Source organism: Zootoca vivipara, chromosome 5 (assembly GCF_965207765.1).
Source record: "Zootoca vivipara chromosome 5, rZooViv2.hap1.1, whole genome shotgun sequence".
Taxonomy (NCBI): domain Eukaryota; kingdom Metazoa; phylum Chordata; class Lepidosauria; order Squamata; family Lacertidae; genus Zootoca; species Zootoca vivipara.
The window spans coordinates 92047584-92060389 of NC_142588.1; the positions used below are offsets into that span (position 1 = coordinate 92047584).

Consider the following 12806-nt stretch of genomic DNA (forward strand, 5'->3'; position numbering starts at 1 on the left):
CAGGTGGCTGTTGCCTCCCCAGGCGCTGAACGCTTACTACCTTCCCAACAAGAACCAAATGGGTATGGACCCATTTGCATTTCTGGATATCTCGTGGGACTGGGTAGCTCATGGGAAAGGGAAGTCGCATAGTGGAATTCATTCCCCCTCCTTCCTTCAAAAGCCAAGACTTCCCTTGGGTGAGAGTCAGGAATTGGCATTGCCACGGCCCAGCTATGCACTCCAGAACACCATTTCCTTGAAATGCCACCCAAGCGGGCTCCATATTTAGACTGCTAGAGACTGAATCTCAAAATCTCAGTATAGCAGCCAACAAATCTTGCTCTCCACTGGGGTTAGGAATCCTACCTTTATTTGGAAAGGCCGCTCCATACCTACATGACCTATGCAATCCCCACCAACGCAGAGCTTTTTCCCTCGCAAGATTTAACATTATGCCATGTTACGCATGTTACACATTACACAGGTGGCGCTGTGGGTTAAACCACAGAGCCTAGAGCTTGCCGATCAGAAGGTCGGCGGTTTGAATCCCTGCGGCGGGGTGAACTCCCTTTGCTCTGTCCCAGCTCCTGCCAACCTAGCAGTTCGAAAGCACGTCAAAGTGCAAGTAGATAAATAGGTACCGTTCCAGCGGAGAGGTAAACGGCGTTTCCGTGTGCTGCTCTGGTTCACCAGAAGCGGTTTTGTCATGCTGGCCACATGACCTCAAAGCTGTATGCTGGCTCCCTTGGCCAATAACACGAGATGAGCACCGCAACCCCAGAGTCGGTCACGACTGGTCCGAATGGTCAGGGGTCCCTTTACATGTTCCATTCTGCAGGGAAGGTTCTCGAAGGCTCCACATTTGCTGAGAATTTCTGTTCCCTTACCATCTTTGTCTCATTTCTCCTCAGTGTTCCCAGCTGGAATTCTTCAACCCACGCTGTATGACCCAGAGTTTCCACAGTAAGTGCTTTCCCTGCACACCGGGAGTGCATCATGGGCTTCTGGAAGGGAAATGGGTGCTTTGTGTGTGGTTCTGATGGTGGCGATTCAGGCTGGAGCAGCTCTCTTCAACCTTGTGTCTCTAGATTCCGTTGGACTGCAACTCCCATCATCCCCTGCCAGCTTCGTCAGTGGTCAGGGGTGATGGGACTTGTAGTCCAACGACATCTGGGCAGCCCATGGCTGAAGAATTGTGGGCTGGTGGGTTTCAGTCCAGCCCTTCTGTTCTCTAGGCCAAGTTTTGTGGTGGTGTTGAGCCGTCCCTTGAAAGGAATTCCTTCCTCCATAGGAGCATCCAGGCTCTGCTTTTTTCATCAGACATCTCGTGTGTGTGTGTGTGTGTGTGTGTGTGTGTGTGTGTGTGTGTGAACTGTGAAAATGTGCTTTTCGAAAAGTGTGCTGAAAAGTGGCAATGTTTGTTCTGAAGAGAAAGTATCAGCCTGGGGCAGATTCAGAAGACAGTCCTGACCTGGATCATGCCCCTCTAGCCCCTTGCGGATTTCAAGCCTAAAATTCTCCATCCGTTGGCAGTATCTGGGCTCTCACCTGTTCCCCACCACCCTCTATGCCACTGCCACCCCACAGCTTTATCCCCATATGCTTCATCTCCCACCTACAGGTCCCTGAATTACGGCGGGATCGGAACAATTATTGGACATGAGCTGACACATGGTTACGATGACTGGGGTGAGCTCTCTCTTCCCCCTCCCTTCCCCAAACCTATTTCGGGGCCTGTCAATAATCTTCCCGAACCTTCCCAAAACCTAATAACCAGGCCAGCCTGATTCCTTTTCGCTGCTTGAGGCAGAAACATTCAGCTTCCAATTCAATTCAGTTTATGGAAGCCAACCAGACGGGTGGCTGAATATTACTTCAGTATTGCTGATGGGCCTCTAAGAGATTTTTTAAAGCATTAAATGGTTTCATAAATGCTTTTTAATAAATGGTGGTTCGGCATCAACCTCTCACACCTGAGGGAACCAGGTTAGCTTAGAACAGGGTTTCCCAAACTTGGGTCTACGGCTGTTTTTGGACTACAACTCCCATCATCCCTGACCACTGGTCCTGCTAGCTAGGGGTGATGAGAGTTGTAGTCCAAAAACAGCTGGAGACCTAAGTTTGGGAAACCCTGGCTTAGAAGGATCATGATGGAAAACCCACAGGTTTGTCCTGAAACACCTCGCCCATGCTGCCTGCCCCCAAGAATCCGCCACCTGAAGCGGTTGCTTCACTCTGCCTCATAGTAGAACCGGTCCTGGCCTGGATTGAAGGGAGGCCTTGCAGCTGCTCCCACCGAAACTGCAAATGTCTACCAGAGGCCATCCATTCTCATTCTTTCATCTGCATATTGAGGCACGGAACAGGCATGCTTTCCCAAAACACGAAACCCTTCCCTCACTCATAAATATGGGCTTTTCAACTTAAGTTTGAATATATCCATCATGGACCTCTGGACTCAACAATGTCCTATATTCTTAATATTTAAAAATATGTTTCTGTCCTGTGGCTACTTCTGTTCTAAGCCTTATCTTAGCTTCCCCCTCCCTTGGCAAACATCTGGCCAATCAATGAATTATTTCTGTAAAAACTTGAGCGTTCTTGATGCTTGTTCTCACATTACACTGAACCCAGGTACAGGGGCGTAGGAAGGGAGGGGTGATGGGGCGCTCCGCCCCGGGCAGCACAATCCCGAGGGCACCATGGCGGCTGCCCCACCCACCCGCACTGGGTGCCCCACCCCCAGAACTTGCGCCACGCCCCTACGGGCGGCACACTACGCCCCCAGAACGCGCACCAGCCCCCGCCCCCGGTGCCGGAGAATGAAGCTCCGCCAGTGCCCAGGTACAAGCTCTCTCTACACATGTGCAAGGGGTTTCTTTGAAAGTGTGAACACTTTGCAGATGCACGCAGCTCGGCTCTCGTGTACACAGGTACGCAAAGCGTACACTCATTGAACATTACGTGTGAATAACCTGCAGGAGTGTTTATAACATGTGAACACTCCTTTATTATTCATCTAAATTAGAACAAATATTATTGGTAAACAAAGATAAATTCATAACAAATTTATATCAAATTATATTAAAATGGAACACAGAAAAAGAAATGACCAAAGAGTATATGATCAAATGGAGCCAGGATATAGGACAGCCAATAACAATGAAAGATTGGGAAAATCTTTGGAAAAGAGATCTAAACTTCACACCAAATTACGATTTGAGAGAAAACATATTAAAAATGCAAAGCAGATGGTACATAACACCAATCAAAATGGCTAGATTCTATCCAGGAACAAGTAACATCTGTTGGAAATGCAACCAAGAAGTGGGAACTAATATACACATGTGGTGGAATTGCAATAAAATCAGGGTGTATTGGGAATCGATTTATAGAGAATTAAAGAAAATTTTGAAATATTCATTTAAGAAATGTCCGAAATTATTCCTTTTGGGGATGATACCAAATGACATCAAGCCTAGAGATGTATTAGCTATGTGACATCCGCTGCAAGAATCCTGATCGCAAAAAGTTGGAAAACTACAAGTGCCCCCAGTAAAGAAGAATGGCAAGAAAAATTATTTAACTATTACAATTTGGCGAAAAAATATGATGAAATCAATAGCATAAAGAATAAAGATTCACAAAATAATTGGAAACCATTTTTAAATTATTTACAAAAGAAGCTAGAAAACCCAAATTATATTTCGGACATTTAAAGGGCTCTATAATAAAATATTAACAATAACTGAAGTAATGTAATGGAATTAGTAAAGCAAAGAGGATGAGGAGGATTAAATGCTGTAAGAAATATTAGGGAATAGAAGAACAAGGTATGCAAAATGTATAAAGGAGAAGGGGGACAAGTTTAGATACGGTTGTGAAGTCAATGGGACGGGGAGGGTGGGGAGGGAATTAGGGGGGAAACTACCGGGAGAGAACGGAATAAGAACAATGTACAAATTATAGTTGTAATACTCATTTTATTGTACTGACTGTGAAACATAATAAAGTTTATTTTTTTAAAAAAAAACACATGTGAACACTCCTGCAGTCAAACCACAATAGAATAGCAGCAAAATCTCTGAGGTCACCCTTGTGACTGACCCTTATCTGTCCCGCTTTGCAGGAGGCCAGTACGATCGCCACGGCAACCTGATGCACTGGTGGACCGACTCCTCCTACAGCAAGTTCCTCAAGAAGGCAGAGTGCATCGTCAACCTGTACGACAACTTCACCGTCTACAACCAGAGGGTGAGCCGGGGTGTGCAATGGCACCTTTAGCTGAAAGGGGGAGAGCTCCTTTGCAAAGGGTCCGCCGTAGAACCCGAAGCCAGTGTTAGCAAATATGTGGGAAATGCCCAAATTTCCAGCTCCACTGTCCATGTTTTTAAAAGATGAAATTTTGGGACCTCGCATCTGCATTTGCCCTTTGACTGTGACATTTCCCCACAATATCCAGATATCGGCTTGTTATTTAAGGCAGGCATCAAATCCGAAAACACCCCCCCCCCTTCAGAAGCTGTCAAAATTCTGAATGGCGTTGTGCATCATCACTCAAATCTAGTTCGATATTAAATACTATCACAGCATGGCTATCAAATAATGTTATCAATAGGTAGATATCAAATATTCCGAAAATGAACAACAAATATTCACATAACTGGAGAATATTTAATGAGACCCACTTAATTTTTTTGTCATTGTATTTTTAACAGGGCGTTCTTGATTTGTTCTTAATAGCTGTGTTTTAAATTGTTGTAACCCACCCTGGGAACTTAGGGCCAAGGGCAGGCGATAAATTAAAATAATGAAAACGAAAATTTGCAGAGGAGAATTTGAGGAACAAATTTATTATAGCTCTGATCGCTGTAACCGAGCACGTCCTCTGGGGAGAGTCAAAAGTCTGGAGTCCACTGGAGAGCCAGGTAATGATTACCATACCAGACTAGAACCTGGGAGACCTGAGTTCAAATCCCCACTCAGCCATGGGGCTAAACTGGGTGACCTTGGGCCCGTCACAACCTCTCAGTCTGGCCTACCTCACAGGGTCGCTGTGAGGATAAAATGGAGAGCGGGGAGAGAGGTGTGTATGCCAGCCACCTTGAGCACCTTGGAGAAAAAGCAGGGTGCAAATGTCATAATAAATAAATAGAATAGATGAATAGGGTTTGTGCCCTTAGTACTGTCTATTTGCCAAGCTATAGGAAGCAGCTGTGGCAAATTATAACTCAATGGCCAAGAGGAAGAGTTACGCCACCCCTCGAAGGAGGCGGACCTGTATTTTGGCCCACTGTCATATAGACAGGTAAGAAACAAATGCCCAGCAAATGCATGGTAGGGGAGACTTTGCTCCCTTCAGTGGCAGAACATAGTTCTACAGTTACCATGGCATTCGGAGGCTGGCATCTTGGTGCCAGCTGGCAACTTCCAAAGAGGCTGCATTTGCTGAACTAGACGTCACATCCGGGTCACCTGGCAGTCAGTGCTGGATGCCAGCCCTGGAAAGGGGCAATTGAATGTTTGCCCGATGCCCATCCGTTAAAGGCAGTGGAGCCCCGGCACTAAAAAAGGTGGCAATCCAACTTTTGGGATGTGTGGGAACACACTCAAGCCTTTATATGAACATATAGTGCTGGGTGAAGTGTAAGGAGGGAGGAACAGGGGTTGAGCGAGGCGTTTTCAAAGGGTGAGGCAGGAGTGGTAAAGAGATTCAAGGGCAAAGAAACAGGGATTTTCAACTCTGACAAATAAGAAAGACTAGGAAAGAGAAAGGTTTCTTTGTGTTGATGAGAGTTTGTTTGTCTCAAATTAGACCGGAAATAAACGAGATTACCCGGCAAAAACAAGCTCACGTCTCTCATTGAGTTCATATACATACTTCAGGTGCATATGTAAGATTTGTAATTATATTTTGGGAATAGTTTGTGTTCTTATGTTGCTGCATTGTTTTATACTTTCTTGATGTCTCATGATCCTATTACAAAGCAGTTGCGTTCTGCGCTATAAATTAAGCACTGCTAGGCTTTGTTTCTTTTTGTTTCCGAGTGTTTTCCATATCTTTTTTTTTAAAATTATTTTTTATTAGTTTTATAACAGACTTAAAAAGAAAAATACAAAGCAAAAATACAGATTGACAAAAAAAAGAAAGAAATACACAAAAAATAAAAATATGTAAAAAAAGAAGAAAATAAAAAATATTGTGTTTAACATTTACTAGTATAATTCTTAAACCTGTGACTTCCTCCCTCCTCCCTTCCACGTTTCTATTAATACCTATTGCAGCGCTCTCGCCTTCATCATTCTTAACATTTTCTAAAATCTAAACATTGTAACTGTTTACAACTAATTTCTTTCTATACATTTGTACTTATAAACTTTACTTCTTATAATTTTTTAACTATAAGACTAGCTCCTTTCTTCTTTAAACTCTTGCATCTATAGCCTCATTATACTTCCACTTCCCTTATTGTCCATCTTTAATCTTATAATTCTTTTCCAGATATAACTTAAACTTCCCCCATTCTTCTTCTGCCGACTTCATTCCCTTGTCGCAGATTCTCCCAGTCAGTTCAGACAGTTCCATGTATTCCATCAACTTCAGTTGCCATTCATCAATCGTTGGTAGATTTTCTGATTTCCAAGTCCTTGCTAATACAAGTCTAGCTGCTGTTGTGGCATACAAAAAAAAAGTAATATCTTTCTTTGGCAATTCCTTCCCTATAATTCCAAGTAGAAAAGCCTCTGGTTTTTTAACAAATGTGGCCCAGAGAAAAAATTGGTGTGGCCCAGAGAAAAAAGTTTGAGAACCTCTGTTCTCAATACTGGGCTTTTGTGGGATGGTGGAAAAGGAGCATCTCCAATCCTAACTCTACTCTGTCTGTCTGTCTCTGTCTTTCTTACAGGTGAACGGGAAGCATACCCTTGGGGAGAACATTGCCGATATGGGGGGACTTAAGCTCGCCTACTATGTAAGTCCCCCCCCCCGTCCCCCGAGGGAAGAGGAGTTCCCAGACCCGTGCAAGAGTGCTTTTCACACTGTGCCTAGTTAACTGTGGAACTCCCTCCCACAAGAGGCAGTGATGGCCACCAGCTTGGAGGCCTTTAAAAGAGGATTAGATGATTTCATGGGAGAGCAGTCTAATGGCGGTTCCCTCATTGCGAGAAGTGAGGTTACAGGGAACCAGGCAGAGGGCCTTCTCGGTAGTGGCACCCGTCCTGTGGAACGCCCTCCCAGCAGATGTCAAGGCAATAAGTAACTATTTTACTTTTAGAAGACAACTGAAGGCGGCCCTGCTTAGGGAAGTTTTTAATGTTTAATGCTGTACTGTTTTAATATTCGGTTGGAAGCCGCCCAGAGTGGCTGGGGAAACCCAGCCAGATGGGCGGGGTATAAATAATAAATTATTATTATTATTATTATTATTATTATTATTATTATTATTATTATCCACAGCATTCCACCCCACTGTGGTTTCAGCTCACTTTTGATTTGTATCCCGCCTTTCTGCATTGCTGATGAAACTGCAAAATGCACACAGAGGTAGCATATCTTCTAGCAATCCTAAACCCATAGTAAAAAAAAAAGACTATAAAACAAAACAACTTATACCTAATGAAGGAATGCTCAATTGTCCATTAGAATGTAAACGTATGCAATAAAATTAACTCTCAAAACTTTGGCAGATTATTATTAAACAGAATTTCACTCTCAACCATCATGACAAATCGTTACTGAATTATAATGGATAAGAAATAACAGCAAAGAGTCTTAAACGAGCCAGACATTTCCGGATACCGATGGCACCGAGGGACCATGTTCCTCAGTATTTGTATAAGAAACACAATTTGTTAAGTTTTTCCCCCTGTCAGGGACTCAAGACATCTTACAGACAACAAATAAGAATGCCTAAAAACACAGAGGAAAAACCAGGATTCAAAAGCTCTGCCCTTTGGATACTTTTAGCAATTTCACTTTTACGGAGGGTCCCTGCAGGGAGGGTTGGGGAACAGCCACCTCATTTCACTGAGTGAGACATTCTCTTGCAGGCCTATCAGAAGTGGGTGCGGGAAAACGGTCCCGAGAACCCTCTCCACCCGCTCAAATACACCCACGAACAACTTTTCTTCATCGCTTTTGCCCAGGTAAGGTCTGTGTGCCTGGGGAACAATTCCTTGGGGTTCCTGGATCAGACCCCAAAGGCTTGAGCAAACATTGCTGCCCTGTCTCATCAGACTGAGGCATCTCCAAAGCATTCTCAACTCACTAATGCGCCCTTCAGCATCCTGGCTCCCAAGCAGATGTTCTGGACTACAACTCCCATCAGCCCCTGCCAGGAGTCCAAGCCATCTGCAGAGATCCAGGCTGGTGAAGGAAAGGCTGCACTCAGGAGCTTACAGGAGGGGTGGGCCCAGATCCTTATCAGGATCAACATTGTGAGCCAAATTTGACAGGTGTGGTGTTTAAAGGAGAGAAGGCTGCATCAAAGAGCACTTTTGCAAAGAGCTTAAAGGCAGTTTTACTGTTCTTGTTTTCAGCCTCTGGAGACTGAAATGGGTGTGTGTGTGGGTGTGTGTGTAAGTTTTAATGACCTTTAGCTTGAGGGCACTCTGCTATTGCCACAGACAGCAGCAAGAAGCTAAGAAGAAAGAGAGGAAGGGAAGAGGAATCAAAAGCGGATGCAATTTTTAACAAATGAAGAACAACAAAAATCATTTTGAAAGCAAAACAGGGGAGGGATTCATGCACACTTGTTTCTGCCTTTCCTAACATTTGCCAGAGACCCCTGTTGCGTGTTTAGACCTTTAAACCTCCCCGTATAAATGAATTCAGACAAGACTCAAATTTTGGTTTTTGGCAGAATTTAGGGGCCACAACTTTATTGATTACATCAGGTGAATGGTTCGACTAGCTCCCTGCAGGTAGCACTGACCCAGGGCGCCAGCATAGGTGAACACCCGGAATGGCGGAAAGCCGGGGGCATGCTATGTCCACCACCCAGACGTCCCCCTGGACTCAGGCACGGGCACAACCCCTTGCAGGGTTGACCAAACCATTGAGTCCCTGGATTCCTTTAACGGAATACCCTTCACACAGGGATGGCGAGAGGGTTCCCCCATCCCTAGCACCTGAACCAGAGCCTATCCGCAACCTTACAAGTTGTGGCGATTTGCTACGCGGCAGGCGAAAGCCAAGTGGCACCAGCCAATCAGCCCAGTGGGGAAAATTCCCGTCGTGCCCATGTCCCAAGGACAGATGACGGCATAGCAAGGTCAAGCGCGCAAGCCCTAAAAGTAGGGAGAGGAGGTGGGCGGGGGTTCCGATGCACTGACCCAAAGAGGAAGCTCTGAGTCACGTGCATGGGCATATATAGGTCCCTTGATCGGTTTGGCTAGCATCCCATTGGCCTGATGAACCCAGCATCAAGGGACCTACCAATAGGGTGTTGTGGCTATCCAAACGTACCCACCCACAACACAGGGATCGGTTGCCAGGTCGCACCGCAACACGTGCCCTCTTTGAGGGAGGATACCAGCTGCTACCACCATTGTGCCGCACAGACAAAGGCGTTTCCGGTGGAGGGCTAGAGCGGGCTGCCTGGTCTCTAAGACAAAGATGCTTAAGACACTGGCTAAGGACCTTGGAGCCACAGGCCCGACCTTCCCTCCCTCCCTCCCCACTCTCTGACAGATCCAGCCTCCCACTTCTTGCTTCTTCTCCCTGCAGAATTGGTGCATCAAACGGCGCTCGCAATCCATCTACCTGCAGGTCCTGACCGACAAACACGCCCCTGAACACTACAGGTACCTGGCTTTGTGTGCGTCTGCGTGTTTGTGTGCAAGAGTAGCAGGCAGGAAGGAGAAGGGCTGGCCAAGGGATGCCATTTGGGTTTGGCTTGCACTGGCTGCCCATAAGATATGGGACCAGGTTCAAGGTGCTTGCATTAATTTACAAGGCCCTTGACGACTTGGGTCCAGAATACCCCTGGAGCCATCCCATCCCTTATATTCCTGCTCGACCTCTGAGGTTTTTGCAGGAATCCCTGCTTGGGTGAATGGCTCATATCTAACAGGAGTTCTGTGTTTTGTATTGTGGGCCCAATTTTGTGAAATTCCCTTCTTGTTGAGATCAGGTAGATCCCCTCCCTATTGAACGTCCGGGACATCCTAAAGACTTTTATTTCATTTCACTTCATCCCAGCAGGCTTTTTTTTTTATCAAAATAAATTTATTTATTTGGGTTTTTCAAATGAAAATTTTACAAGAACATAACTTGCAATATAGATACAAGATTCCACAGAATCTCCTGGGCTTCCCTCCTCCCCTTTGTGGGTCCTATTGTTAGTCCTTTCCTCCTGCATCTCTTATAATAATCCAAATCTTTTGCATCTCCGTTATGTCCAAAATTCACTGTTAAACTACAGGTGTTATTCCAATCCCACTAACGATTTTAGCTGCTTACAATGTTCTTTTAAGATAGATTATAAATTTTCCCCATTCCGTATTAAAATTCTGGTCTTCCTGATTTCTGAGTCTTCTGGTCATTTTTTGCTATTTCGACATAGTCCATCAACTTGATCTGCCATTCTTATCGGGTTGGGCCTTTTTCTTCTTTCCATCTCCAGCAGGCTTTTTAAAATTGACTTCTGAATTTATAGTTTTGACTCATTTTTATTCCTACTGTATTATGGCTCTTGTACATTGCTGAGATTAAGCAGAGCATAGATTGTTGAAATAAAACAAATAAAACGTGAGCGCTCTCGTGTTCCGAGAGCCTTGCTTGCCAACCCACAGCTGACGGTCGCCCTACGTGGTCTCCTTGCTTGACTGCTCAGCAAATTTCCCCTGCCAGGCTGGGGGCATCCCTGGTAGACCAGCCTTCCCAGGCCTTTCCTCTAAAAGCAGGCAGGCTGATATCTCAGTTTGGGACATAGTGTGTTTGCATGTTGAGTGAGGCAGGAGAAACCTTCAGGCGAGCAACTGCAGCCAGGGAAATCGTGTGTTTTGGATTCTGATTTGAGAGATGCACTGGTTTGGGGAATGGGGCTATGAGAGATTTCATACCTGAGTCAGATGAAAACTGGGGAATAAATGGAATTAAATTAACAATAAATTTAGATTAGATAGGATAGATTAGATGGCCTTTTGGGTCCCTTCCAAATCTTCTATGATTCTATTATTCTAATTCTTTGGAGCTGCCAGGGGCTTAAATCGGAAGCAGTTCCCTCCCAGCGGTCAGGGTGCAGCTGCCAGATCTTGAGAAGGAGGAGCAAAGAGTGAATCTGAGCATGTGAAAAGTGCTTTCCTCTTTCTACCAAGCCCCTGCGGCCAGCCTCCACATGAGGACTCAAGGGTTGCAAAACAGGAGAGGCATCTTAGGTGCAGTCCCAGGAGGCAATGCTTCTCGTTTTATACAACAATCCTTCTCAGGCTTTTCGTGGCTGCTGTTGTGTTATTCCTCCCTTCTTTCCCTCTCCCCTGTAGGGTCCTGGGCAGCGTCTCGCAGTTCGAGGAGTTCGGCCGGGTCTTCCACTGCCCCAAGAACTCGCCCATGAACCCAGCTCACAAATGCTCCGTCTGGTGAAAGAGCCGCCCGCTCCATCCTGAAACACTCGCCGAGCTCACTTGCCACCACTCTAAACCTCGTTGCCCACCGCCTGGACATAGAAAAATGAGGGAAACACACACACACACACACACACACACACACACACACACACACACACACCTGAGCTGGCCCCGTTCTCAGGGACCAACATGCACACTGACTGACAAGGTCCATTATTTTGGGAGGTGGGGATGGACTGACTCCTGCAGAAATTGGACACTCTTCTCCCCAAGACCTCACACAGACCTCTGGGCACACCTGTGTCACAGAGGAACAGTCAAACTCAGGCAAGGCCACCCAAGAGAGGACACTACAGCTGGGCCAGGCTGAGCCAGATGGAGGTGGCAAACATGAGGCCTGTTTTCTCCAACCAGATCTGGAAAAACAAAACAAAAAAAGATGGCGGACGAGGCCAAATCAAGGTGCCTCCTAATTTCCCCTCAAAGCTCAGCATCTCCAGATCTCCTCTCAAGGCCAGCACATTCCCAAACTCACCTTGGGTGCTGGAAATATTGATCAGGGCTTTCTCTAAAATGGGCAGTCAGTAGGCCTGGCAAGGGGCAGCTGTGGCTCAGGGACACCCTCCTGCCCCAGGCTGCCCTCCCTGGCATGCCAGGCACCACCTGCCCCCTTCTCTCCTGAGCAAAAGCACACCAGGGAATGCAGGGCATGTAGATATTTGGGGGGGGGAGGACCAGGGTGATTTCTAGGCAAGCACTCGTCCTGATCTGCCTACACAAAAATCGCAGGGAGGTTATACGGCATCCCCGTTTTGTCGAGCCTTTATTTTGATCTGTTTGTGGGGAGGTTATACAGGATCGCATCAAGCGATCGCTATCCCATACTTTCCAGCACATTTCCCCTTGCTGCAAAAAGGGTTGATTTTTTGGGTGTGTGTGGAGGTGGAACAGATTCATTGTGGAAGGAGGCCAGCCCAAATGCAACCTGAGTTTGCTGATACGTGATCGACTCCTGTCTTCAAAATAGTGAGAGTCTGGAGGCAGGCTGGCATGGTCAGCTGTGTGGCCAACTGCACCTCTGACCCCCCACCCCACCCCACCCTCCCAAACCCTCCACACACACTCGTAGCCAGCAGGTGGCGCTGTCTGGGCTGTAGGGCTAAATGGCTCTTTGTACAGAAAATGTTGCGCTGTATTTTTCTGCTGCTGATCATGTCGAATTAAAAGGCCAGAGCTGTTTTGTCTGCATGGGCAAA

At 46.1% G+C, this 12806-nt stretch overlaps 1 protein-coding gene across 1 annotated transcript in view; it reads left to right on the forward strand.

Annotated features, from left to right (window-relative positions):
- The window catches only part of ECEL1 (endothelin converting enzyme like 1), a 48348-nt gene extending 35545 nt beyond the window's left edge, over positions 1-12803 (forward strand). The window contains exons 10-17 of the mRNA XM_035133227.3: positions 4-62; positions 894-945; positions 1604-1671; positions 4112-4236; positions 6888-6953; positions 8032-8127; positions 9710-9786; positions 11467-12803. Coding sequence (XP_034989118.3) covers positions 4-62; positions 894-945; positions 1604-1671; positions 4112-4236; positions 6888-6953; positions 8032-8127; positions 9710-9786; positions 11467-11566 — 643 coding nt within the window. The 3' untranslated portion in view covers positions 11567-12803. The remainder of the gene's footprint in view (positions 1-3; positions 63-893; positions 946-1603; positions 1672-4111; positions 4237-6887; positions 6954-8031; positions 8128-9709; positions 9787-11466) is intronic.
- Positions 12804-12806: the final 3 nt, after the last annotated feature.